The sequence below is a fragment of the Phragmites australis genome, chromosome 9, assembly GCF_958298935.1.
Source record: "Phragmites australis chromosome 9, lpPhrAust1.1, whole genome shotgun sequence".
NCBI lineage: Eukaryota > Viridiplantae > Streptophyta > Magnoliopsida > Poales > Poaceae > Phragmites > Phragmites australis.
The window spans coordinates 35,998,500-36,026,277 of NC_084929.1; the positions used below are offsets into that span (position 1 = coordinate 35,998,500).

Sequence of the window (27,778 nt, forward strand, 5' to 3'; positions counted from 1 at the left end):
TCTTCTGTACCGATGATATTCAGATCATCTACATATACAAATATTATGTAAAATCCATTATGAGACCTTCTTATAAATACATAGGGATAATCTGTGCTATTTGTGTAGCCTCGTTTTCTAAGAAATTCACTCAAACGATTATACCACATTCTACCTGACTATTTCAACCCATATAGCGACTTCTTCAACTGTACGTTATACAAATGTCTATTTACTCTATCCTGATTCAGCAATAGTATTCTTTCAGTTACCTTCATATAAATATCCAAATTTAGGCTCCCATAAAGATATATGATCATAGCATCCATTAATTTCATCTTTAACTCCAGTTTGACTGCCATTGAAATTAAATATCTAAAGGTAATGCCACCAATCATTGGGGAATAAATTTTTTTCATAATCAATGCATGTTCGTTGAGTGAAACCTTGTGCCACTAGTCATGCTTTGTACCTCATAATTTCATTCATTTTATTCCTCTTACGAATAAAAATCCACCTGTATCCTACTGGCTTGATGTGGGGAGGTGTGTGATATACTGGTCTAAAAATCTCTCTTTTGTTCAGAGACAACAGGTCAACTGTTATTGACTTCTACCAGTCTTCCTAATCTAACCTCATTCTACATTCCATGAGCGATGTAGGCTCAGAGTCATGATCTATAATTGTGGTAATTTTGTTTACGAAGTATGTGTCGACTATTATGGTTATTCTATTCTAGAATTCCCCTGAATTCACATAGTTTATTGCTATTTCATCATTGGCTGCACTTTCAAGTGCTTCTTTATCTTGCTCTTCATAATTTCCTACTGTTGGAGTAAGGTCCTTTAGTTTACCAGCGTTAATTTCAGCGCGTGCATTTTTGTTGGTTTCTTCTTGTGTGAGAAGATTCAAATCCGGTATGCCTACTTCCTGAGGGTTCACTTTTTCCTTTGGGACACTCTTGTGATCGGCTGTGGTAAACTCCTATTTTTCATTTTCGTCAGACGTCTTTTGCTATTTTGGACTTGAGAAACTGAATTTCTTGTCCTTTTATTGTTTTTTAGAGCTCCTAGGACAAGATGAGAGGTACTTTTTTTAGTACTTCCACCCTCTCTGGTGCATTACGTGTAGGTACATGTAACTTAGTCACGCTCTTCAAATCACAAAAATGATCACACAGATTGTTTGCTAATTTCTGCAAATCAGACATATTGTTTGCTAATTTCTGCAAATCAATGATTTTCTGTACTTCATCATTTGTTTCACTAGTGCGAGGATCATGTGATGTAATTCTTTCAGGCTGCCATATAATTTCCCGACATTCTTCATCTAAGGGTATTTTTTTCCTCTAATGACGAAAAATTATTTTCATCAAAAATATAGCCAGCAAATCAAGCTGTATGCAGATTTTCAGTTATTTCTAAATATCGGATTATAGATGCAGTCTCATAACCGACATATATTTCAACTTTCAGCAAAGGTCCCATAGTAGTTCGTTGTGGCGGCGGTATTGGCACATAAATCATACATCCAAATTTGTGTAAATGGGAAATCTTCGTAATTACCCCCTTGCACTAGTTGCATACGTGAATGAATATTGTATGAGGATGGTCTATAATTAATGAGGGATGCCGCATGTAAGACTGCATGTTCCCAACATGTAGCATGCAAATTACAGTGCTGCAACAACGATCTAGCGATGAACTTTATTCTCTTTATCAGCGCTTCGCTAGACCATTCTGAGTGTTGATATGCGGTATAGAATGTTCAACTTTAATTCTCATACCAATGCAATAATCATCGAACGCTTTAGAAGTAAATTCTCCAGCGTTGTCTATTCTAATGGATTTCACTCGATGATTCGAAAAACTATTCCTAATTTGTATGATCTGCGATATCAACTTTGCAAATGTGTGATTGCGGGTAGATAATAGACATATATGCGACCACTTCGAGAATGCATCTATTAATACCATAAAGTACTGAAACGGGCAAAAGGAGATATAATATAGGGGAAAGTTTGTCTATTCTTTATTCATCTCTGCTTATAATGAAGGGTGTTGTCTCGTATATATAGTGTCAAAAACCCCTAAGAGATATAATCGAATCTTTCGAGAGATCAAGACGGGTCCACGTTCAGTTGTGAAACTCTAGGTTTTCTAACACTTTTTTGCAGAGTTCTATGCGCTGCAAATTTGGTCCTCCTAACAAAGCAGGAAGCTTGTCCCGACAACACCGCCCCAGGTCATCCTCCATGTCTCTGTTTACTTCCATGCCCGTATTTGGCTACCAAATTGCGTTGCGTGCTGACGTTCATCGGAGTCGGATTGGAAAACAACTCACCAGGCCTGAGATGTGGGAGATTCATTACTTCAATTAGTCCTCGCGTTCTTCAAATATCAAATAGATCTCTTAATTGTTGAGAGAGTTGTCCAAACACGGTATATAAGACATACCCAATAAAACTTACAAGTAAACTGGATAAAGAGATAACGACTAAAGCCTAGTATAAACTAGTAGAGACCGGCGCGCCCTTGCGCGCCGTCAATAGAGAATGACGATGGTAAAAAGTAGTGTATAGGATGGTAATATATTTGCTAGTAAATTTGACATATGAGGAGATTATAGAAGGTAAATTTGGCTGTAGCATGCTGAAGCTAGGACACTACGGTCGACGTAATCATTAAAGAATAAACATGGAAGTATAGGGTATAGAAAAAAGTATTACAATCAGAGGAAGAGGTATGTACCAGGAGAAAAAAAAATCAAGATACGGACATATAACAGTAACATAGGGTTTTGGAATGTTAGAATGAAAGTCTATCAGTACTACGGTTGGGAAGACAAGATGGTCGTCCCAATATCGTGATAGACAAACAGAATCGGCGTTGTATTTTTGCAATGCTAGATAGCAGAATGAAAGACACGTTAGTATATTATACGGAAAGGTTTAGTAACGTAAGAATATACACCAAAAGAACCCATCGGAAAGTGAGCAGGTAGAAACAGTAGCGAGCGATTAAAGCAGGATTCATTCACTTAGTCGACAATCAAAATATGCAAAGTGTAGCAAAGTGACAGTGAATCATATTATAGAAACAGCAGGCTACGTAACCAGGATCCTAATCGTTACAGTAGTTATATATACAAAGGCTGAGGGTGAACAGTTTTCAGGTTAGAGCCATGTTTACATCAAAATGATGGTGCTGGCCATTAACTTCATATTTACAACCAGGATGCCAACAGGCTATATTTCTGAGCTGGATGGTCCTGCGCTAGTGATATTAACACCAAAAAAGAACAACCGGCACCTGTTAAAGTGGAAATAATGATAGAGAATGAATAAGAAAGAAAGGAATAAAGTAAAATAGCCGAGAGTAATAGCAGCAACAAAGACATGTTAATGACGTTAGTAAAGAAGTTGAAATCAAAATTACCTGATGTTTGTTTTTTTTCTTTAGGAAAACAAGTAAGATTGCCTAGGCTGAATCAGCGCCACCATCAGCATCGGAACCACCATCACCATCGGAACCAGTGAGAGACCTGTGGGTCGAAGTAAAGCAGGAACCTAATGTGAGAGATGGTAAAATGACAGGCAGAAATAATTGATAATTTAAACCACAATGAAAGTAAGTACAAGAGATCTTATCGAAACTAACCTAGCAGTAGCATCACCCAAAGAATCTTCCAGGTTATCATCAAGAGAATCATCATGCTTGTCTAAATTCTATACAAAAACATAGGTAAGCAGGACACAAAATATTTAGACAAGGATCAAAGGAAATAAGGAAAACAAATATAATATAATTAAGGAAATAAGAAAAATAAAGGAAGTATAATTAACTGCATCAGTTGAAGCTCTATCCATAAGTAATCGCCTACGTATATTTCTCTCTTTTTTGCCATCACTTGGGTGCTCACTGTGTGTAGCAGCATGATAAGAATCAAGGGGTGTTTCTTACAGATTAATAAGCATATAAAAATTTAAAGTAGATAGGTAACGATGTTAGAAAATATAGCATGTATATTCAACTTACGAAAGAGGCTGTTTGGTCTTTAGCGGTGTAAAGGTTGGAGAGTCTTTTGGTGGGGGAGTATCTTTCACGTTCTAGCAAACAAGGAAGGCAAATGCAGTGAACATCACGGAAGACAAGATAGTAAGCACCATAGTAACAATTAGAGAACCAGTTATGTAGGTAGCTGAGGTAGAGCAAGTACTTGAACGTGTTGGTCCTTGTGTGGTTGCATAGCACTGGATGAACCGACAATTGATAAAACAGCTTTGTGTTTGTCATCAGTAGGTGTATCACTGGGTTTCTTGATTGTTGGAATGGTACTCTGTCGGCTGTAGGCACAATGGATGTGCTTCACCTCGTATGATCGTTGTGGCTTTTCAAAGCATTTGCTGGTTACATTAACTGTAAAATGGTACTTTTGGGATACCAGCGACGCTATTTCACTTGGAATACCATCAGCGCTGCGACAAGATCTCATTAGCACATTGACATCTTTAAGAACAAGACGACGACCCATATCACCAAAAAACACAAATTCTGCTTCATCTGTGCCATCGGTCCCCATCAAGCATATCTTGTACCTGTAATGAGGTTAGAGCATCAGTGAATGCGGGGAGAAACCGGGTTATCTAACTTTGACTAAAGAATTCATTGGAGGCACATATATGTACAGCAAGGAATTATTACTTAAATTTAGAGCCTGTGCATTTGCAGTGTGGACATTTATATCCAATGCCATCAGGAAGTGCAGTCTTACTACAGCGATTACACGATGGGAAACACCAGGATAGAAAGGGATCGACTCTTGAAATAGTGATGATGCATCGAAAACCTTCAGCCTGCAATTAGCAAGAGGCTAATAAACCTTATCACAGAATGGGCTGTCTATCATAGTGTATGAACAATGGAAGATACAATTACAAAGGATACTTAGCTGGGAAGTCATATGGGCTAATCTTAAACATGTCCTCTAAAGTTTTCTGTTGTGGCTCAACATTCACAGGCTGGAAAATAGCTAGCTGTTCACTTCCTGCAATGCGTTGTATAGCTTGAAAAGTGCCGTGCAGGCTGTGGACAAAAAAAATAAGGTAGCTAATTGATGGCAGCTTCACGAGGTAAAAGAATAACAAACAGGATGTGAAGTAGTATGAAATAAAAGAGGCGAGAGCAGGATAAGGAAATAATACCTGTCTATAACAGCTTGGACTTCAGGAACATCGGGATTGATGTACCATCGACAAGCTGTATTCCCACTGAGCGAATGTTCGCCTATAAAAAAACATACAGATGCATTAGTACCTGTAAAAAAAGATATGACAATAGTCTGTGCAGTCGAAACCACATCCAGGTGTGTAGGATCACACCTTTATAAGATTTCATAAGTGTTCCAACAAAGATAGCAATGACTGGTTGTTCTTGGCCAACTGCATACACCTTATCAGCATCAAATTCAGAAGCTCTCTTACCCCAAAGGTAAAGTTTGATCTCATAGTTGCTACAATCAAATAAAAAATATCAGAAGTAAATAGATAGAGAGGAATAAGAAAGATCTCCTCAGCATGGGAAAAGAGAAAGGGTGGAACCAACAAAAATATGCACATCCTGTTGTACCTAGTGTCTCTCAGTGTAATTGCCCTTCGAACCGTAGCCCTGCTTTGATTATGGAGTTGGACTGTGGTTGTATCAGCCACCTCTGTGATCAGGCCAATAATATCTGTGACATACGCCTAGGCAGTCAACAATATAGTAATATAACGATAGATAATTACTAACGAAAAAGGGAGTGAACAAATATATTTTCAGAGAGGCACGCACCAACAAAACACTTGGTCTCACCAACAAGCGAAGGCAAATCAGGGAATTTCGTCAGGTTGTATGTGTACATTGGGAAGTCAGATTGAAAATCATGTTTTTCTTCAATCAATGTGTGGCAGGTGATCTCAATCATGAATTCATTGTCAACAGGCCTGTAAGAAGGTTTAGACTTGAGGACCCTAAACCTCTTCAACATGTACACTTTTCCTTCAGCAAACAAAGGCTGCTTATCCTTCACATTGTCCGATCCAATTTGAGCATACATAGCAGTTCCCTAGAATAGACCAGGGACACATAATAAAATAGTAAGTAGACAATAAGGAATGGAAAATAGACCAAGAATTACTGATAGTAAAACAGGAAAATTGTGTGTTACCTCAGCATCTAGTAGGACAAGATCAACATGCCGTACATCACCATCATCGGTGCCTCCACGATAATCCCACATCCTTGACAGCCTTGTACAAACAGTCCAGTGTCTACCCCGCGAGTGTATATCTTTCAGCATAGAGATCGACATCTGCTCTTACAGCCACAATAAAAAACTAAATAGGCACCATATGATCATCAACACCATGTGGCGTCATAGCCAAACGAAAATAACCAAGAAGTCACAAAAGTATAAGGAATACAATAAGTATAAAGCAAATAAAGAACCAGTAGATATGTAAAGAAGGAAGAAGTCAGAAAAACATAAGGAATTCAATCAGCATAAAGCGAAAAAAAATAGCAGATATGTAACACAGAACCGTCTGAATATCCAAGGCTTAAACGTAGGGGGAAAAGGTCTGTATTCATGAGGACACAAAACAACATAAGTAGTAGGTATTTACAGGCCAAAAACAAATGTATATTTCTCACAGGAGATGATAAATAGCTACTATGTACATATGAAAACAACATTATATATTATAGAGGGTAGGGAAACAAACTATTGTAAACATGAGAAAATTTCAGTATAGACTATATTTTTAGTCTTAGAACCAGACGAACCATCTTCATTTTCAATTAGAATCGTAAGACCCTTCTTTGATCTTACTCGAGATACAGCCACATATAGTTGACCATGGGTAAAAACAGGACTTTTTAAGTAAACACCAATATTATCTAGGGTTTGCCCTTGGCTTTTATTTATAGTCATAGCATAGCAGACTTTAACAGGGAACTGGCGACGCTGTAAAGTGAAGGGCATTTTGTTTTTTTTTTGATGATAACACTATTCTAGGGATGTAAACAGTATGACCCACATTTTTTCCTGTTATAATAACGGCTTCGATCACCAGATCAGCAAGTTTAGTAATGATAAACCGTGTTCCATTGCACAACCCTTCTGTCTGGCTAAGGTTACGTAACAACATGATAGGGACAGCCTTTTTTAGAACGAGACGATGCTGTGGGAAATTGTTTAACTTAACTGAGTTAAGAAACTCAACGGGATATAGTAAATCTGCATCCTCAACTGTGTTTGTTGACTTACAGATTGTATCGGAACTTAAATATTCTTTCTGATCACCTCGCACAAGTGACAAGACATATGAGTTAACTTCATCTGCAATTTCATTCGTCGGAGCCAATATAGCACGGTTACATAAATATGACAGATCAGAAGAATTGTTTTCAAAATCTGGATAAACGGAAGAAACAATAGAGGCAATGTTGTCACCATTAGTATGAACTAAGAAATCAGAAGGTATATCTATCCATGTGGCTTCAGTATCGGCACCATGTTTGTGAGTAAGAAGGTTTCCCTCACCGAGATCAAGCACCCATTTGCTAAAGTTAGCAATCTCGGATTGAACATTAGGATCAAGAATAGAAGAGAACAATCGCATATTAGTTGTCAGTGTTAGGACCTTAACATAATGCCACAACGGAGAATGAGTAATCGTAGCATTCACTATCTCAGACCTAGTACCACCTTCTATAACCGGAAGGATCTGTCTTAAATCGCCACCAAGCACAACAACTTTACCACCAAAGACAAGGTTCTTTGCCTCAGAGTCCTCCACAGCCATGATGTCACGAAAAGTCCTATCCAAAGCCTCAAAGCATTTTTTGTGAGTCATAAGGGCTTCATCCCAGATCACCAGCGATGTTTTGATGATCAGGTCGGCAAGCATGGTGCCTCTCTTAATATCACAAACAGTAGTAGAGTCAATGGTAAGTGGTATTTTAAAACGAGAATGAGCAGTTCTACCACCCGGTAAAAGCAAAACAGCGACACCAGAGGATGCAACAGTGAGGACGATTTTTGCCTGTGCCCTTAAAGATGAGACAATTGCATTCCATAGAAAAGTTTTCCCAGTGCCATCAAAACCCGAAACAAAGAAAAATCCAGGTTTTCTATTAGAAACACAAGTAACAATATGCGTAAAAGCTCGTAGTTGCTCAGGATTTAAACGACGACACAATGACGCGGTCTCTGCCTCTAACTCGGACAAATCATAGGACATTTCATCATCTATGAGCCTATTCGTATAAAACGCTGAGCCTTTCTCACTCTTAGCAGGTAGATTGTAATCTTTTATAGATGCACCGCGCCTACTAAGCAATAAAGAAATCTCATCAAGCACCATATCTTTTAATTCGTCTAAAGGAAGAACAAAATTCCGATTACGCACTGCCTGTTTTATTCGTTGTTGGATATCGTCTGCTAAGTAACACCAGATTTGTTCAAAAAAAGAAAATTCATCTCTCACATCACAAAATAATAGCATAGTGACAAAAAGCTGTCTAAGTTGACCTGAGGAACCCCATGTGGCTGCCTCATTGAAAGCAGTAAGCCATTCATTATCATCGGCTAAAAGGCCACGTATTGCACACGCTTCCTTGAACGTGCTATAAACTATTACGTTATAAGCTCTAACATCTTCGTAGCTTTTCGCACCTTTGACAATCATTAGCAACATCCTTAGAAAATAACGCTCACCAACACTTGGATGCACGAAATACAAGCGGCCTATTTTAAAGCCATGGACTCTCTTGTTCCATATTCTACATGTGTCGTCCCATGTAAATTTAGTCGGAAATTCGCAGTAAGTCAGGTTATTTCCCTGTGGATATCTCTGATTAGCAAGGAACCACTCGGTTAGCATAGTTCGTTTAAGCCGTTCGTTTGCTACTACGTGAGATAAGTTATCTGTTTCTCTGTAGGTGACATAATTTTCATTAGGTAAATGAACAGGCAGCCTCTCTACAGGTGGAATATGCACATGTATATCATAACCAAACACTCGCCAACATGCATCTTGCTCACAAATATATCGACAATCTAGATATTCTTTCACCTCATTGATAGTCTTTGTTGTTGTATCTAACGGTGCATCCTCACCTTTTCGTATTCGCTCAAGGTAAACCTTCGCGCAATCAGGGCCTTTTGTAACATATTTGAACAAATATTTTAAAACATGGGTTTTGTTACAGAATTCAACATTTATATGAGCTTGGAATTTCTTTAGAAGAGTCATATTATAAGGTACTACCCATCGGTTATCTAAATCAACTTTTCCTTTTTTAACATATCTTCCATTTTGAGCACGCTTATACAAAGCGAATCCTTGATCATCGATTCTTGTTTCATTAGAAAATGATTTTGGATACCCCTTAGAGCATACAGCATTCTTCATGCAAGAGCAATTTAGGTTATGTTCCCCACAAGGGCCATGCATCATATGCTCTGCGACCAGAGCATAACCAAGAGGATCAACCACTGGGTCTGGAATCTCAGCGCTAATAAACGAATCTATGAGGCCTGATGTAGGCACCGATGTGTCGAGACGAAGCCATACGAGGACATGAGGATGTGGGAGCCCACGCTTCTGGAACTCAACAGTGTGAAGCACTGGTGAAGTAAAACAAAGATGACCATGTATAAGGCAATGAAACAAAAGGAAAAAGGGCATGGAAGAGGAACCTAAGGAAGACAGATGAAGAGATAAAACAAGAAAACATACATAAAAAAGGAGGGAAAGCAACACACCTGAGGTAATAGATCCAAAGGCCGTGCCATCTTTGATATCTCCTAAAAGGTCCTCTAATTTCATATGGTACACCCTAACAACAAGGTCAGACCTATCTGTATACTTTTGACCAGGTTCAAGTCTAAGAGCTTCAGCAATTTCAGGCCATTTTGGATTAGACGTGAAAGTCAAGAAAATGTCCGTAGGACCGTAAACTCTAGTTATCGCGACTGCGTCATGGAAATTCTGTAGCATGTATCGTCTGCCACCAGTGTGGCTCGCAGGAAGATATATACGTTTGCCAACAGCATCACCATCTATACAACCATTAGCTACAGCGTCCACTATGCCTTGGAAATGCTCTACTCTAAGCGTTGGCTGATTGTCAATGATCCACTGCAGCCTATCTTCATCAATACAAGCCCGGGCATCAACCTTGGCCTGTGAAGAGAGTCTACCATAGCATAGATATGGATTTGGCTGGTTTCTTCGATACTGAAAACAATACCGGTAGTAATCCTGCATCGTCATCTTGTTTCGAGCATTTGATTTTGTCGGATCAGCACCAACATAGAGAACACCAACTTGGAAACCGCGCTCACCATAAGGGAATAGAAGCGGATATTGAAGAGCCATAAGTGCTGGATGCAGTGCTGATATTTGATGAAGGTTATCATCAAAACAATGAACTATTATATCCCGCTTGTAGGTTTCAACAGAAAAATCACCAACAACCAACAAAGCTAACTTCACACGTCGGCAAATTGTATTGGACAGGATCGCCTTCACGAGCACCAACAATCCTAATACCCACATTTTCCCCATCACACTCTTTCAAACGATCCCTCGCCATTCTAAATTTCTTAACCAAGGGATTATGGTCATCTAACATCTGCAACAGGCCCTCAATTATATCTGTATCTAGGTGAGCCTGCAATCTCTCAGACAAATCTAACGCATGGATTCTATTAGTTAGTTCATTATCAGTATCATAAATATAGAGCTCAATAAACTGCGGGGGCTCACCATTTGTCGGCAACAAAGATCCTATACGATGATGGATCTGACCATTGATACGAAACACATATGGACCTCCACCTCTATTTATAGCATGATCTATTCTAGCACCCATCGAAGTAAAAGCGAACAAACAGTTGTATTGTCGAATATCGCGGAGGAATTTTTTGCATCGAGTATTGCCATCGAATTTTATAAGATCTCGAAGGAACGATGGTGGTTCTTTAAACGGGGGTATGCGAACTTTGCCACCTTTGCAGCAAAGGCTATATGCCGGCGGTGGGCCCCTAGCAGAGGTGGATCCTCGTACCCTTTCCGGGTACCAGAACAATGCATGGCAATGCTCACACTCAAAATCAGGAGAACCATAGTATGACCTTCCCCGATAAGATTCTGATAGGAACAGGAAACAGAGGGACAAACAGAATGAGGCGAAAGCATAGAACATTAGTCGTAGAGGAACACACGTAGCTATCCCTATTCATGTACCTTTAAGGTAATCAATGTACTTCTGCGTGAAGCTCGCATACAAATTAGTAACAACGCAGCCCTGATTTGGACCTACAGGATACGGGAAAAATCTAAGTTATGAAATATCCTTTAGGTAGGGACCTAAGAACTACAGACCACTAATTCTATAGGCAAAGTACCTGGTAGGTTGTACCGTTTGTGCTTAAAAAACCTGTAACGTTTATGGCGATTCTCTGTGGCTATATCCGATGGGACACACGGTAAAATGACCTCCCCTTTTAAATAAAAGGATCCCCAGTGTAATATCAGGGCAAAGATATAGGGAACGGCACATAAACACTAACTTAATTCAAATGAACACACATACTTGGCTTCTTCCGTGAATCTTGAGTCATTATAGCTGGTAATATTCTCTGCAGAGCATAAGCAAATACCCCAGCAAAAAAACACAAGGAAATTGTAAAATGAACTAACAAAATAGCACAAGCAGAGGCAAAACCAACAAAGAACCATGGTATCCCATGTAATGGAAGAAAAAAAAACACAATGAGGGAAACGACATCATTTACGTGCTTGATCACTAAACAAAGGATAAATATTACATGGTGAAGAACAATATCAAATAGATTAGAAAAAACAACGACAAGGCAGCTCACTAAAGCCACAAGACATGAGGAGAAAGCTGACTAAGGGGGAACTGTGAAAGATCATTTATGTTTGCACGAGGGACACTTCGCACAGGGATTGACAGGGCAACAACACTGATTCAACGAACAGCACCAGCAGCTATCTGAGTAGCAAGAAACCCATACAACATTTGTGGCAAACTAACAGCCTGGAATGCAGCCTGCCCATAAGGGGCCATGCAAGTGATATGAGGACAGCTCCAAAAGAAGACATGCTGAGGAGTAGCCTCTGCATGCAAGGGGGGCAGGTTCTATCTCTACACCACCTAGCACAGCACCATCAGCGACCTCACACAAATATGCAATAGACACGGAGTCACACCAACTGACTACAACCTGTAACAAAGAAACATAAGACGCGCCCACTACAAACATTCTAAACCAAAATTAAAAATTGGCACCCAGGCGCCAAAAAGCAATACGGAAAGAGAACAATGGTCCCAAAGAAAGGACGAAGGGGGGAAAAGGAAGGAACGAAAAAAGAAAGGTCATAGTTAAAGCCAATCGTGGAACAAGCAATATGTATAATGGTACAACGAACAGGAATGTAGCAGGCAATGAACCAATAGGTGAACGAATACATATGAAGCCTCACCTTGATCACAGCAGCTTAAATCGCAACGAGAGTCCCACAAGCGGAGCAAAGAACCGAGAGTTGTAGAAAACAAAAGGCAAAAGAAGCACACACAGAACAGAGCTGTGCAGCTTGAAATCACAATCCTGAAAAAGAGGCAACAATAAAAATCAGCACCCATAGCGAAATTTGAAATACAAATGTAGGTTCAAAGATACAGTCACATTTTTAAGGTGTCTAATAGCCAACTGTGAGGAAGACACTAAAACCAGACAAATCATCGGCAAACCTATGGAAACAACGTACAACCACACCTAGCCTGCAAACCTTTGGCAGAACCACATGAAATGGCATCCCATAATTAATTAAGGCGTCGACCAGGCTAAAACAAATGGCTCACCAATTGACCCTACTGCTAAGCTGGAAGGTAGGAAAAAAAGCTACTTGTTGTACACACTGTGGCACCAAAACATGGAGACAAACACATCAAGGTACCCGTACAAATATAGGTTCCTACTAACATTGAATCTCTAAGCAGAGACATACTGAGGAGTAGCCTCTGCATCCAAGGGGGGCAATTATATCTCTACACCACCTAGCACAGCACCATCATCAGCGACCTCACACAAGTATGCAATAGACACGGAGTGGCACCAACTGACTACAGCCTGTAATAAAGAAACATAAGACGCACCCACTACAAACATTCTAAACCAAAATTAAAAATTGGCTCCAAGACACCAAAAAGTAATACGGAAAAAGAACAATGGCGCCAAAGAAAGAACGAAGGGGGAAAAGGAAGGAATATAAAAAGAAAGGCGTTAGTTAAAGCCAATCGCGCAACAAGCAATATGTATAATGGTACAATGAACATGAATGTAGCAGGCAATGAACCAACAGGTGAACGAATGGATATGAAGTCTCACCTTGATCACAGCAACTTAAACTATAACGAGAGTCCCACAAGCGGACCAAAAAACCGAGAGTTCCAGAAAACAAAAGGCAAAAGAAGCGGAGACAGAACAGAGCTGTGCAGCTCGAAATCACAATCCTGAAAAAGAGGCAACAATAAAAATTAGCACCCATAGCCAAATCTGAAATACAAATATAGGTTCAAAGATATAGTCACATTTTTAGGTGCCTAACAGCCCGCTGTAAGCAGGACACTAAAACCTGACAAATCACCAGCAAGAACCTATGGAAACAACATACAATCACGCCTAGCCTGCAAACCTTTAACAGAACCGCATGAAATGGCATCCCATAATTAATTAAGGCGTCGACCAGGCTAAAACAAATGGCCCACTAATTAACTCTACTGCTAAGCTGGAAGGTAGCAAAGAAAGCTATTTGCTGTACACACTGTGACACCAAAACATGGAGGCAAGCACATCAAGGTACCCGTACAAATGTAGGTTCCTACTAACATTGAATCACTAAGCGGGTAAGGAACAGGGACACGCTTCCTTAACAACGGGACATATAGCAATATGAGGAACAACATGTACCTTGCTGAAGAACCAGGGACCGGAGGAGAACCAAACGGCCAGGCACACTGCAGGCCTCCCTCCAACCTAACAGAAGAGCACAATAAAAAAATCTACGGTCAGCAAACGAAGACAAAAAGATAATGAAAACCGAAACACGTGCAGGAAACACTAACCTCAGCCCACACCCTCCATGCTTACTCCGGGTGGAAAACACCACGAACAACCACCAAAATAGAAAACCAGCAATAAGGTAGCAAGCAGTGATCTTTGGAGCTGGCACCAACAAAAAAGAAGAAGGCAAATCAGCAGCCGAACCATACATAGGAGAAACCCAAGAAAGAAAAAAAAGAACCATATACAGGGTGAATCTAGAAAAAGAACCCAAAAGGAAAAAAACAAACGACGGAATCAACCCGAGGCTCAACTATAAAGGGAAACATACCAACAGAGGAGAGCAAAAGAGAAAAAAAGAACCATATACAGAGTGAATCTAGAAAAAGAACCCAAAAGAAAAAAAAGACCAAACGACAAAATCAACCTGAGCTCAACTATAAAGGAAAAACAATAAAGGACGGAAAAAAAAACAGACCAACAGAGGAGAGCAAGACCACATAGGAAAATAGATCGAAACGAAAGGAGGAAACCGGGTAAATCCCATCCCAAATGAATGAGGAAGAGACGAGCAGAGGCAACAGCAGTAGCCCATCAGCCAGCGCAAGAACTCACTAAGGCAAGGTACGGGCTCGATGAGCGCAAAAACTCACTCAGGCTGGTGTGGTGAGGAAGCCTAGGAACGGACGAAAACAAAGACATCGATCGGAGTTTCCAATACGACGCAGGCTTTTACCCATGGACGCCCCGCACGTACGGACCAACCAGTAAAGGCAGGAGCAGCCAATGACAAGGGAGCAAGTGCCGCCCGCTAGGCAAATGTGAGCGCAGGACGCTGCGCGTCCCGGGCCAAACGCGAGCAAACGACGCCGCGCGTCCCGAGCAAAAAAATGCGGCGTCCCGAGGAAAAAAACGGACGGAAAGGAGCGGGGGTGAGAGAGGAGAGAGAGAGCGGAACGCAGCGTCCCGCACCGAGCTCGCGCTAGGAAAAATCGGCCACGGCCATCCCACACCCAGCTCGCGGTAGAAAAATCAGCCACGGCCACCTAACCGCGTGAGAGAGGCAATGAGAGCCGGACGACGCAGTGATCGGACGGCAAAGAAAAATTGGCTGTCGTGGACGGCCTGTCCGCGCGAGAAGTTGGGCACGAATAGAGTATTAGATAAGTGCTCATAACCTACTTAATAGCTCTGTGAATACCATCCTCGATGAGGTAGCATACCAAGGTGCTATAGGTATTATAACGGTTCTCTCATCCATATAGTTGATCATACAAGACACCACGAACAACAGGCCAGTTAAAAAATTGCATATTCAGTAGACTGCTGCCGAGTGCTGATCATCCCATTTGGGGAAAGTTTTTGGTCGAAATGGTGGGACCCATCGTCCATGTACAGCATAATGGCTGTGTCAAAGTGGGCCGCGAGGTCAAAGATTTGATCGAGTGGCCAACTGACTGACTGGCTGACTCACGTGTTGCGTTGTGATGCGATGAGTGACGACGCACTGGATGGTCGTTCCGGTTGTCGGTAGCTTCTGTGCTTGCCAGCTTGTGAAATCAATTTTGATACGTGTTGCTGAATTCTTCTTGGCTTAGGCTTTTTGGGCTCTCCGACTGAAATTCACCTCAAGGAGTGCTTGGAAAAGTAAACTGGATTGATTTGTGAGTGTCGGAAGAAAGTCGTAGAGGAAATATGACCAAAAAATTGCAAATGTATGCGTATGAGTCTAGGTTTGTAATTTTTTCGAAACGATGCGTATATTTGTAATTTTTTATTTAGAAAATACATATAAAATACCTAGAGAAAAGACAGTGGTTCATTGGATCGAGCCCACAACGATCCATCGCAGATTACTGCCGGAATAAGTGGGCCTTAGATCGCGATTATTTGGGCCTCCAAGAAAACATCGCAGGCCTGGCCCACCACCGAAAAGCGACCCATCGCCGTCGCCGTCGCCTGCCAAAATCCCCCAACTCCAGACGGAGCAGGAGCAGGAGCAGGCGACGCGAAGACAGGCGATGGCCGGGTCCGAGACGGAGCAGGAGCAGGAGCAGAAGCGCGCGGCGGCCGCGGCGTACGACTACGAGGGCGACGCGCGCTGGGCCGACTACTGGTCCAACGTCCTCGTCCCGCCGCACCTCGCCTCCCGCCCCGACGTCATCGACCACTTCAAGCGCAAGTTCTACCAGCGATACATCGTGAGTACTACTGGCGGTAGCTGCCGCCGCCAAGGCTCTCCTCTCCAAGCTTAGATCCCTTCCCCTGCTGCTGCTGCTGCTGTCCCTCGAGCCGTCCGCTTAGCTTAGGTGTAGTAAGGAGGATCTGACGCGCTTTCTGTACGGAAGTGGAGTCGTCTGTGATGTGCTGGGGTTGCTTAAGCTTGTTGAGATTCAGGTTACGGGGGCAGTTGGCTCGTCGCGTTCGATTTGTGTGGTGATTGTAGCAGAGATCGAATCGCGGCTCGCAGCTTGCTGCGGTGCTTGCTTTCTGGTTACTGTACTTGAGCATGAACTGTACTGCGTATTGCTTGCTTTGAACCTCGGATGTTCTTTCTACTTGGTGGGAAGTTAGGATGTGCTGTGAACTTAGTGCTACAAGTATCAACTTATTCATTCTTCCTGTTACTGCCTGCTGTCTAGCAAGCATCTGCAGGGGCGGACGCAGATCGAAATTCTAGGGGGTCTCATCGATGTGAACATTTTTATACCTCCTAAGCAGCTGCGCCCTGCACCGCCGCGCATGGGCCGCTCACCCACTAGCCTTCCTGAGCGGTGCGCGCCCACTCGTGACTCACCCACCTGCCTGTGCCTGCGCAACTGCACTGGTTGGTCACTTAGTTGGGGAATCGGGGATGAGAATTCAGACATCAAGTGAAATGGGCTGGGCTAGTTGATTAGGATTTTAGGAAAGAGCGAGCAGGTCAGTTGGCCCAGGCGAACTCTTCCCCAACCAGCGCAGCTTCTTCTTCCTCGGTGTTCTTCACTTGGTCCTCTATTCCTCATCTGAGTATCTAACCATCCGCCGCTGAGCATGCAACATGCTCACTCTTAGTTTACCGTGTTCATGCGGCCCATCTATAAGTTTGATTAAGATAATCTTCTATGCAACTCTGCAGATAGTGGAAATTTATTTGTGTTACAAAGATTAGAAGATGGAAACTGAAATTTTGCCATTTGCATTTGGTCCCCCTTTTTTAATAAATAATGCTATCATTTGCATCCAACTAAGTTGCCAAGCAAGATGACGGTAAAAGCATTTTGATTCTCTTAATTTGATAGGATCGTGACTTGGTGGTTGAGCCAATGTCATCAACTGGTTCCACTCAGCCCAGCAGGCCTGAAGTAAGGTCGTCATCTTCAACATCCAGTGACAATGTTAGGGCTCGTAACTCAGGTAAAGTATGTACTTGACATCCATCATTTTGTTCAAACATACCTATCTGACAGCTGAACTTATTTCATGTGTAGGATCTAGTTCCAGGTCAGCTGCACCGCCGCCACCACCAACACAAACAGGCAGGGCTGCAACTCCTTTACGGTTCGATGGACGGACTATTCACTTCTCCATTAATGCCTGGGTAAGGAATTGGTCACCTTTTTCCTTTAGTTTATTGAGTGTCTAAGGGTGTCTGTAACAATCCATGTCAGCTAGCTATAAGGGTATCCACATTATATTTTTGTGTCTATGTGGAGGGGAGAATAAATAAAGAGAGGAGAAAAGCTAGCTACTAACTAGTAGTCAATCTATAGATGCATGTAGACTTTATTACCCTATTATATACCCTATTACATATGGACCCGCATTAAATTAGGAGAACATGCTATGCTATAGCTGATCCATTAAAGGGGTTGTCGGTTATGGTAACTATAGATAACATGTACAAATCTTGTAGCTAGTAGCTAACTATATTGTTGGAGATGCTCTAATTATATATGCGTAAAATACTCGCTATCAGAAGAAGTTGCATTGCTCTGTTTGCTCCTATAATTTTGGTCATCCTTGTGGACATAGCACCTCTTTAACTTATCCATAACATTAGCTCCAAACTGGCCAGCCGTCATGTGTAAGTGCCATTGCAATGGTTTCTGTTAGATATCTTGATCATGTTACTCTTGTTCTGAACATTATCCTTGCTTGTGGTCATTTACACGATTGGCATGACATACTCAAACTATTATATTTCAGGTACTCGTAGTTGCAGGTCTGGGAATGCTTCCAATTTTGCCAAAACATCTTGCAGACAGAGCTTGCAAACTTTCATTGCTGGGAACAATATTCTCCTCGGCATATTCGCTATACAGTACTTATGGGGTAAGTACATGTCTGTCTGAAGAATGAGTAATTCATCTTTATTTCACTGCATTATTTTTTCTTGATGGTACTACCGATCTAATTTTCTTTTCTGCATAAAGAAACCAAAAGTATGGAACATGCCTGGAATTCAGAGTTGGTTACAGTCTGTTCTTGGAACCAAGGATTTTATCCATTTGATGTTCTCTCTTATGCTCTTCACATCTCAGCTGCACTTAAAGAGTAAGATAACAGTTCCCCCCTCCCCCCCCCCCCCCCCCCCTCCAAATTTGTGATTCTGATCCCCGTGTTTTGCTGCCTTCGGTTATGCTTGCCACATCTAATTTTTCACTTTGTAACAGTTGCTGCACTACCTGTGCTTTGCTGGGCACTTGATCATGTTGCCAGATTCCTAAGGCGCAATTTCACTCATTCCTCTTTTTATAGGTGATTTCATGTTCCGTTGTCTGTGAAGTTCATTTCTGTATCCTCTGGCACAATCCGTGTCCACTGCCTTGTTGTTAATGCTGTATTGCTGTCTTCTTCAGGAAATACTTGGAAGAACCTTGTCTTTGGGTAGAGACAAATAACACTACACTGAGCCTGCTTAGCTCAAATGCTGAAATTGCACTGGGTTTTCTTCTGATCATATCATTGTTTTCGTATGTTGATTCAGCTATCCATACTATTCTGAAAATTTTGTGTTGTCTCAGGAGTTACATCTCATGAGCTGTACCTTTGCATATTGATAATTGCAGGTGGCACCGTAGCATAATTCAGACATTCATGTACTGGCAGGTAGTTATCGCCAAAATATTTGTTCTTCTCTTTTATCTCTCATTGTTCGTTCTGTTCAATGATTTACCTTGTTTACTGTACCATTTCAATACTAGAGTCCTAGTTTTTCTCCGCACTGTTTTTGTCCATCAACAACGGTTATTAGCATTTCGGTTAATAGCTGCATCAGGTTTATTATTTGTTAGCCATCAACTGTCAGTTGTATCATTGCTCCTCCCCAAGGAACTTATATTAACAGTCAGCAAGCACCACGATTTTTTTTACTGCATTTGTTTATCAGCATTCTTTGCATGCTTCTATGTTATGCAGGTGCTGAAGCTCATGTACAATGCTCCTGTGACATCTAGCTATCACCAGAACGCTTGGGCACAAATTGGTTGGATTGTAAATCCATACATCCATCGCTACGCCCCATTCCTCCAGACGCCCATTTCTGCAGCCCAAAGATGGTGGTTCAGATAGAGAGACAGATGGAAAAATCATATCTGCTTCTAAATTCTGAGGTGCTCCAGTGGTTTCAGACATTGACACGAAACATAGCACGGTGTTGCTTTCTTCTGTAACGCAGCTGTGCACTATAACCCTTGCACGTAGTGACTTGCACGATTACTATTCCTCTGAATTCTGGAAGGTGCTTATCACAACAAGCGCGGTGCTGTATGCCTGTATACTCTGAAAGGGATACCTTGAACAGGGATCACGCACTGAATTGTAATTCCTGCCTCATTAGACTAACTTATTGTTACTTGCCAAGGATCCAGAAGGATCTGACTGTAGTGGTACAACATCCTATCCTACCACAACAGTTTAGATCATACATGTGTGACACATACGTGAAATCAATAATATTATAATAAAAAAATTATAAGAAAAAATAATTAAAAAACAAAAAGATGAGAATGCACACATATAAATAGAAAGAAATAATAGTGTGTCAATATTTTTAATGCTAATAGTGTTTATTAATTGCAGGTTTTTAAATTGATTAAAAGTTTCATAACAATTGAGAGGAAGGAGACGATGGACTAATCTTGATTGTGTAAGATGTACGGTAAAAATTATTCGGAACTATCATAACTTGTTTATTTTATAGAAGTGTAGATATTGTAACATCCTCTCTCCCCACTGCAGTTGTAGCATGAGCAATGTGGACATTCAAATTGGAGTGGGAAGCCCATGAGTTTTGTTGGATGATAAGATGTATCTGAGAGCAAGGTGACTGTGATCGTAACTATGGAGAATGGTGCATGCGTAAAGTACTAACATGAGCACATGCACTCACAAAAAGTCAGGTTGATCTAGCTAAGAATCTCGATTGGTGGTGGTGGCCTCAAAAGGAGTGGTAGTTTGGAGAAATGCGCTAACTCATAGCGATAGTTGATGTTGTGACAAGAACAAGCAACATGTGGTGGACCCAAAGAGGCGGCGCCCCTGGTGATGTTGGTGTGATCGTGAGTGTCGGCATTGTAACTTGGGAGGGTACGCAACGACACTCGTCCTCGATGGTGCGAGGCTCGTAGTTGCGGACCGCAGTGTGATAACGATGATCTAGTGTGACGATGACATTTAGACATGGTGCTCAAAAGGCCACATAGAGGTTGTGTCGATGAGCGGATTGGGTCACATTGTGGCACCATCGGAGGAGAGAAGGCATCGGAGAGGTCAAAGCCAAGGTTAAGGAGTCCATAGTGGAGGAGCTTCAATGGATCGATCGGATGACACGAACTTATCTATGATAGGAAAAATTGATCTTTGTATCAAAAGAAAACCTAATCTAAAGGTGATTGGAAAAAAAACTTTAATTGATAATCAATCGGATGATTGTATGATGGCAAAAGCATTGGAGGCAGCGGCTTAGGAACGATGCCGACATGATACCATATAGAAAGATAAATATAGTGTAATATATGATTATATTAAGTCTCGTGAGCTAGTTATATAAGTACATGATGACTTAAATTTTAAACAAAACTAGAAATAAGATAAAATAATATCAGAGATATTATAAAAATTAATCTTAGCTAATCATATTCTACCATAACAGTCAGATCTTTCCGATGCTTGCCGTAAACTCTAACACCTATATGTTGCTTTGCCTCGTCAACTGGCAGCATCTGCTCGCTAGTTGTTCGACGATGGCGTGCGTGCCGCGCATGAATCGCTCGCCGGTTAGCTTGCTTTTTCTCGTGTGTTTGCATGGAGTTTTCATCTGGTGTGATGTTAGGGGTTTGCTTGCTGCCTTTGTGCCACCGTTAGATACATACAGAAACGAAACGGGTGAACGCGGTCAGGTGCTCAACACGCTGCCGCTTCTTCTGCTTACCAAACTTGGAACAAAATTGCCCAAGACAACAGAATCCAAAAAAAAAATCAATGCAACAATCTGCTCTCGGATGACCAAAAAAAAAACATGTTCTGTACGGTACCGATGCAGTCAGCTACACCAGGGATCATCACGCATAAAAAAAAAGGGAAAATTCGTTGTTGCTGCCCAGGATCGAACTGGAGACCTTCAGTGTGTAAGACTGACGTGATAACCACTACACCACAGCAACTTTGTTGGCATTTCTTTCGAACATAATTTAGTTGTAATAAGTTTATATTGCAGGTGCGAATTGCCCTTGCGTTGAACACGTGCTCCTGATTCCTCCTGAAAGCAGGGGAAATATCTGATGACAAAAGATCCCAACTCGTTCTCAGCCCAAGATCTTTCTCCAACAAAAAACAAGGCCTGGATAGGGCTCCGGCTACTGGTGGCAGCTCGTCCCCAATTCTCTTCTATCCCTCCCTGCTCTCCTTCACTTCACTTCACTCCCCAGCTGCCATTGCTGCAGCACAGGAGCTGCATGGGTTTGCAGATGATGCATGGCAGGCCCTGCGCCTCGTCCTCGTCACCTTCCTCGTCTTGGATGATGCAGCCCCAGCCCCCCAAGCAGTCTCACCATCCATGTGAGTGCTGGTGTTACGACTATTGCTATTGTTTTTCATTGCCATTCTTCTTGCTATTTCGTTCGAGGGGATCTGTACTGTAAAGGGAAGAAATGAAAAGGAGAAAATAAGTCAGCAGAAAAATGAAAATAAATCGTGATTCCTGACAAATTCATCGTAGAATTCAATCAGATTTATTCCGGTTTGCGCCTTGAGCCACATGCGCAGGACCGTCCACCTGACTGAAATATTATTTACACCATATATATATATATATATATATAGGTCATGGTTGATTTACTGACGGACTTGTTATCATTTTCGTGCTGTTTACAGTGAGTGGAAGGCCAATTTCTTCTGAATCCCTTGCACTGGCCTTGCATCTCTTGCTCAGACGTCACAAAAGAACTTGTGCATCTTTATCCGGAGTGCTTCAAATCACAGAGAACAAGTCAAGTAGTTCAATGAAAACAAAGGTCCTCATTGTCAATCCACCCCCTTGTTTTTGTATTTCACTATTGGCAATATTTACGGTGCAGATTTCAGGTGAATCCAGAGAGAAAGGCCCTTGACGATGCTCTTGACAAAAATAAGCAGCTTGGCAGTCTGAATAAAGAGATGTCTTATTGGATGGATTTGGGTTACACAAACAGTAATTTGCAGTACAGCTTGTTAATGCAAAACCTTGAAGAGTTGGAGAATAGTTTGGCTGGTAAAGAGTTAGTAACGCTGGAAAAGGATATTCTCGTGCATATCGAACAGCTCGGAGCTCTGAAATCGTTCAATGCGTCCATGTCCATGGCCACCCTAAAACAAACCTCAGATGAATCAGACTGTGCTCTACTTGACAAAATTATAAAGTTTGATCCAGAGACTCCTCTGAAGGAGCAGGATACTGAAGTGATTGTTCGAAGTGGCAAGAGTCAAGGGAGGAAACTGAAAAGAATGAGGGCATCAGAAAAAGGATCCGGGATCTCCGTGGAAGTGTCTAAACGAAAATCAAGAAAGTTGCGGAAGTCTAGTAGTAGTCAGTTTATATCCGAGTGGAAAAACTACCCGGGCCGACGAAGGAGCATTGTACGTGAACAATCGGCATTGCTAGTGACTATCAAGGTATTCTCATTATCAGCATTTCTATTCCCACTAATGGATCAATTACAGCAATCCATGCAATACTATTCAAGCTTTCACTTAAAGTGGTTCCTTTGTTTTGGAATATATAGGAATGCGCAAACCTTGAGAAAATCAGAGAGAAAATGATAAAGGAGGGGCAGGAGGTCAGCTACCACAGGTGGGCAATGGTAGCTGGAGTTGGTGAAGCAGAGCTGAAGAGCAGGCTGCAGGCAGGTTACTGCAGTCGAGAGAGGTTGCTGGTGACCACAGAGTGGTTAGTCAAGTACATTGCAAGAACATACACTGGAATGGGGACGCCTTTCGACGATCTACTTCAGGTTGCAACATTGCATTGCGTCTTTAGCCACCCTTCTGATTATCTCCTATGCATTGACAACAATTACTGTGGTGTAACTGATGTGGCTTATTGGAATGGCACTGCAGGCTGGGAAAATGGGCGTGCTTGATGGCGCCGAGAAGTTCGACAGCCAAAAGGGGTGCAAGTTCTCCACATATGTCAAGTACTGGATCAGGAAAGGGATGCTAGCTCTCCTGGCTGAAAATTCAGGAGTTACCCTGCTGCCTGTATGCCTCTGACTGAAACCATTCTCTGGCACGTTTGTCAGTCTGTTTCATGTGAGAAAAATCATCTGCATCTGCTAATGAATTGCTAATAATGTAATAGAAGTGCAGGCAAGAATGGAGAGCATAATCCGCAAAGTGAAGGAGGCGCGGCGCGCAATCCGGTACAGCGCAGGGAGGAACCCGTCAGATTCAGAGATCGCCACCATGGTTGGCGTGTCGGTAGCCAACGTCAGATTGGCGCGCAAGTGCTCCCGGAGAGTTGCGTCACTCTACACAGAGATTGGAATTGGACAGAACGCAAAGTTGGCGGTATGGTATCACAACTAACGCTACCGGCACATCTCTCATCCATTAGACCAGCATCCAATCAAACAACCACTAAACTTCACTGTTCATTCAACTCAACTGTTCATAAAAAATGACTTACACTTCAGATTTTTTTTTTAAAAAAAAAACACAAACTCTGACGAGAGTTGCTGAACTGCATGCAGGAGGTGATTCCGGACACATCTCTGGAGGCTCCAGACGAGGCCATCTTCCGGAGCCAGCTGAGGGATAGGCTTCTGCTCGTGCTGGACAGGCTCCCGGCACGGGAAGGCCGCGTGCTGAAGCTGCGGCACGGGCTGGAGGACGGCAAGTGCAGGTCGCTGGAGCAGATCGGCGGCATCTACCGTGTGTCCAAGGAGTGGATCAGGAAGATCGAGAAGTCGGCCATGGCCAAGCTCAGGAACGAGGACGTGCGTCGCGAGCTCAGCGACTTCTGCGGGTTTTAAAAGGCTGTGCACGGCAAGTGCCGAGGATCGGATCTGGTGCATGGCTTGACCGCACATACATATATATATAGCATTGCTCATTTGTGAACAGTGCTTGTCAAGTTGTGATAGCATCATATAGAAAAGAAGTTGTATATATTACATGACTCGTACCTATACAGCGCAACAAGAAGTTGTGATAGCATCGTATATATAGTAAGAAGTTGTATACAGAAAAGAAGTTGTCAGGTCTATGTTGTTGTCGCTGCCGTATCTATCGGCACTGTCCCGCAGATATTCCCACAGCTGGAGTGGTACCACATCTTGGTAGCCTATATTTTCGCTCCTACACTTGCCTTCTGTAATGCCTATGGAGCTGGCCTCGCATGGTGGTGTTCTTGCAGGTCTGGCTCCCTGTGGTGTGATGATGAGCATTGTGAGTACTGCTGCTGACCTGATGCAGGACTTCAAAACAGGATACCTGACACTGGCCTCACCAAGGTCGCGAAGTCGTAAGCACTGCAATGGGTTGTGTCATTGCTCCTCGTGTGTTCTGGCTTTTCTACAAGGCCTTCGATAACGTCGGCATCAGTGGCAGTGAGTACCCTGCACCAAATGCCGCCATCTTCCGGAGCATGGCGATACTGGGTGTGGATGGCTTCTCCTCGCTTCCGAAGAACTGCCTCACTCTTTGCTACGTCTTCTTCGCCGCGGCAATCGTCATCAACTTAATCAGGTGTCGAGGTTTATTCCCATCCCAATGGCATGGCCATACCTTTCTACATAAGAGCGTACTTTGCGATTGATATGTTCGTGGGGACTGTGATATTGTTCGTGTGGCAAAGACTGGACAAAGCCAAAGCAGACGCAGTTGCTTCCGGCTGGATATGTGGTGATGGAATGCGGGTTCTGCCTCAGTGAGTGCTTGCTCCTGCCAAGGTGAAACCTCCAGTCTGCGTGAAGTTTCTGTCGAGAAGGACGAATGACAAAGTGGATGCTTTCCTTGCAACATTCTATGATAGAACGTTCGACGGAAAAGAGAAGTAACAGTTATGAAGCCAAGGTTCAGCCTGCTTCCCATATGCTGTGTGTATAATAAGCAGTAGTTGTCTTTTCCTTTAGTAAATCCGTATGTCAGCAAGAAGACAATATTCTGAGATATATATCAGATAAACGAGAAAACTATGAACAAGTGGCATGAACAATTGTTCCAGTAACGTTACTTTACTCTATGCGATATGTTTATTCTGTGCCGCTCTTCACTAGTACTGAACATACCAGTCCATCATAATTTTTTTTAGAGGAAAGAACAGCCATCATATGATACGTTGAATCTGGCTATACGGTCCAGTTTCCATGCCTCTGCACACGGACCGACCGCGCAAATAGGCTAGATGGGCTGTTGTTCACACGGGAGAAGGGAATCACGGAAAAAAAAAATATATATATTTTCTTTAATATTTGCAAGAATACACATCCGTTTCGAAAAATCACAGAAGTAGTCTACCATTGACGAGCGATGAACGGGTGACAACTTATGAGCCTTACCTATCAGGTAATAAAAAACCGGTGGACATGCGGGACCCACAAAATCTCGTCCGTTTAGTGGTCTCGATCTTGCCTGCTGAACGAGAGAGATGCTGCGCCAATGAGCCCACCAAAACATATCGCCCACTGATGAGAAGAGTACTTTTTGTATGTACTGTTCACCTAGCCATATCTTATGTGTGTACATTTGTGTGTTTCCATATTTTTTATTTAAATCTCGATTTTATCTAGGAGTACATAAGTGGTTAAAAAATCTAAAAGTTTTTATTATCAAACTAGAGCTCACTAACAACCTAAAATAAAATCTTACAAAAACAAGGGGGTGAATAATTCTCTGTTTCTTAAAAGTAGCAGGAGAGCTGTCTTTTTTACCTTCAATTGAACAGCATTTTGATTTTTATGAGTAATGGATAAGATAAGAATATAAGATTACAAACATTGTCTGCGACCATGTCTTTTAAACTGTCAATTAGTTTCAGCTTCAGCAAAGTGGCCATTTGACCCTCACAAGATTGCTGATAAAATATGAGTATTTTGCGAATTATAGACGAAGACGACGACGACACATAAGCGGCATGCTCGCTAGGTTCCGATGGATGGCATCGACAGGGACATGCCGAGCTCCAGGTCCTGCGGAGAGCAGTGATATACTGATATCCATGAGCTTGCTCCGAGATCACTAGAACCGTCTCTGAAACTGATGCTTCTGATGAAGGCCTCATGGCCTCATCCTGTCAACGCCAGAAGGTGGAGCTGCCCTTGCAGTTGGAAGGATATGAGACAGCAGATGTTCCACTCTCACAATTCTGCGCCTTCCATCGAAGCAATTAGACAGTCAGAATTTCAGGCCACTTTTCTGCTAAAAGTTGAAAGATTCAGACGAGTGCAATTTGATTATTTAGTGTGCGAAACTGCTGCTACGTACCATGTCAAAGAGGCTGGACCGGCGCTTGCTGTTCGTCTTCCCGACGCTGTTCTGCCTCAGGAAGAACTTCTGCGCGTGGCTGGCGACTTGCGTGGGCGTCCTCGTGGTGACGAAGCCCCGGGAGATGCCTCTCCAGTCTCCCCTACCGAGCTTCTCCAGCCCCACCAAGAACAACCTGTGCTCCTCCTCACTCCACGGAACTCCTTTCTTCCTCTCCCGTAAGGCCGTGCCGCCGCGAGCGCCGTCATCGGCGGCCCTCTCGGAGCCCTCATCGATCGACAAAAGCAAAGCCGACGTCGACAAAAACAGGGGGGCTGCGACAAGAGTACGGGGAGCAGGAGAACCCTGCGGGTTCAGGCAATCCATGCTGTAGCTCTTCTGCAGCTGCAACGCCGGCAAAGCGGCGCCACCTGCCGCAGCAGCACGGAGCTGCACCCCGAAGAGCCTCAGCCCTGCGGCGGCCTCACTTTCTCCCTGTTCTGCGGTGGCGACGCGGCAAGCTATCGAGCCGGGGCCGTAGCTGCCACAGTGAGAGCATCTACCCGCCACTGTCTGCATGTGTAAAAAAGGAAGGCTATCTCAATTCTCAAGGGAATTCTTGACTTGCACACGGCACAACGGCCGCTGCAAATATATGGCCATATGATCTGATAGGCTACTATTGTGCTAGCATTTCCAAATGCCAACGCGCCGAGATAACAATTATTTGAGCCGTCAT

The 27,778-nt window shown here is 42.6% G+C and overlaps 4 protein-coding genes, 1 non-coding gene and 1 pseudogene across 15 annotated transcripts; 3 read left to right on the forward strand and 3 right to left on the reverse strand.

The window, feature by feature from the left end:
* Window positions 1-2,996: 2,996 nt before the first annotated feature.
* LOC133929517 (uncharacterized) lies at window positions 2,997-14,794 on the reverse strand. 7 transcript variants are annotated; one of them, XR_009911616.1, is made up of 16 exons: window positions 14,652-14,778; window positions 14,181-14,280; window positions 14,026-14,091; window positions 13,444-13,568; window positions 12,539-12,663; window positions 6,187-6,330; window positions 5,811-6,084; window positions 5,607-5,709; window positions 5,360-5,490; window positions 5,183-5,264; window positions 4,198-4,576; window positions 4,017-4,087; window positions 3,824-3,899; window positions 3,639-3,706; window positions 3,417-3,547; window positions 2,997-3,290 (listed from the first exon to the last, which is right to left on the reverse strand). XR_009911616.1 is itself a non-coding variant. In XM_062376296.1 (16 exons), exons 6-15 carry the CDS (start codon window positions 6,328-6,330, stop codon window positions 3,459-3,461), a joined length of 1,392 nt encoding a protein of 463 aa, XP_062232280.1. In that variant the 5' UTR covers window positions 12,539-12,663; window positions 13,444-13,568; window positions 14,026-14,091; window positions 14,181-14,280; window positions 14,734-14,794; the 3' UTR covers window positions 2,997-3,290; window positions 3,417-3,458. The 7 variants fall into 7 exon arrangements, 6 of the variants coding, with proteins under 6 accessions (XP_062232280.1, XP_062232282.1, XP_062232284.1 ...); XM_062376296.1 differs by having other exon boundaries at window positions 3,417-3,522; window positions 14,734-14,794; XM_062376298.1 differs by having other exon boundaries at window positions 3,417-3,522; window positions 14,772-14,787.
* Window positions 14,795-16,093: 1,299 nt separating this feature from the next.
* On the forward strand, window positions 16,094-19,924 carry LOC133929518 (uncharacterized). Its single transcript, XM_062376302.1, has 9 exons — window positions 16,094-16,319; window positions 17,400-17,514; window positions 17,589-17,698; window positions 18,307-18,432; window positions 18,534-18,654; window positions 18,774-18,858; window positions 18,960-19,073; window positions 19,170-19,209; window positions 19,519-19,924. Exons 1-9 carry the CDS (start codon window positions 16,140-16,142, stop codon window positions 19,669-19,671), a joined length of 1,044 nt encoding a protein of 347 aa, XP_062232286.1. The 5' UTR covers window positions 16,094-16,139; the 3' UTR covers window positions 19,672-19,924.
* A 1,767-nt stretch (window positions 19,925-21,691) lies between these two features.
* Window positions 21,692-21,764, reverse strand: TRNAV-UAC (transfer RNA valine (anticodon UAC)). Its single transcript has one exon. It is a non-coding gene; the product is annotated as a tRNA-Val (tRNA).
* A 153-nt stretch (window positions 21,765-21,917) lies between these two features.
* On the forward strand, window positions 21,918-24,841 carry LOC133929519 (uncharacterized). Of its 2 annotated transcripts, none has more exons than XM_062376305.1 (7): window positions 21,918-22,158; window positions 22,474-22,613; window positions 22,684-23,250; window positions 23,361-23,588; window positions 23,695-23,835; window positions 23,944-24,149; window positions 24,327-24,464. In XM_062376305.1, exons 1-7 carry the CDS (start codon window positions 22,056-22,058, stop codon window positions 24,331-24,333), a joined length of 1,392 nt encoding a protein of 463 aa, XP_062232289.1. In that variant the 5' UTR covers window positions 21,918-22,055; the 3' UTR covers window positions 24,334-24,464. The 2 variants fall into 2 exon arrangements, with proteins under 2 accessions (XP_062232289.1, XP_062232287.1); XM_062376303.1 differs by having other exon boundaries at window positions 21,920-22,158; window positions 23,944-24,144; window positions 24,327-24,841.
* A 110-nt stretch (window positions 24,842-24,951) lies between these two features.
* Window positions 24,952-25,760, forward strand: LOC133929520 (probable metal-nicotianamine transporter YSL13; annotated as a pseudogene).
* Window positions 25,761-26,857: 1,097 nt separating this feature from the next.
* On the reverse strand, window positions 26,858-27,695 carry LOC133929521 (transcription factor MYBS3-like). Of its 4 annotated transcripts, none has more exons than XM_062376307.1 (2): window positions 27,061-27,695; window positions 26,858-26,941 (listed from the first exon to the last, which is right to left on the reverse strand). In XM_062376307.1, exons 1-2 carry the CDS (start codon window positions 27,616-27,618, stop codon window positions 26,870-26,872), a joined length of 630 nt encoding a protein of 209 aa, XP_062232291.1. In that variant the 5' UTR covers window positions 27,619-27,695; the 3' UTR covers window positions 26,858-26,869. The 4 variants fall into 4 exon arrangements, with proteins under 4 accessions (XP_062232291.1, XP_062232290.1, XP_062232292.1 ...); XM_062376306.1 differs by having other exon boundaries at window positions 26,858-26,947; XM_062376308.1 differs by having other exon boundaries at window positions 26,858-26,994.
* Window positions 27,696-27,778: the final 83 nt, after the last annotated feature.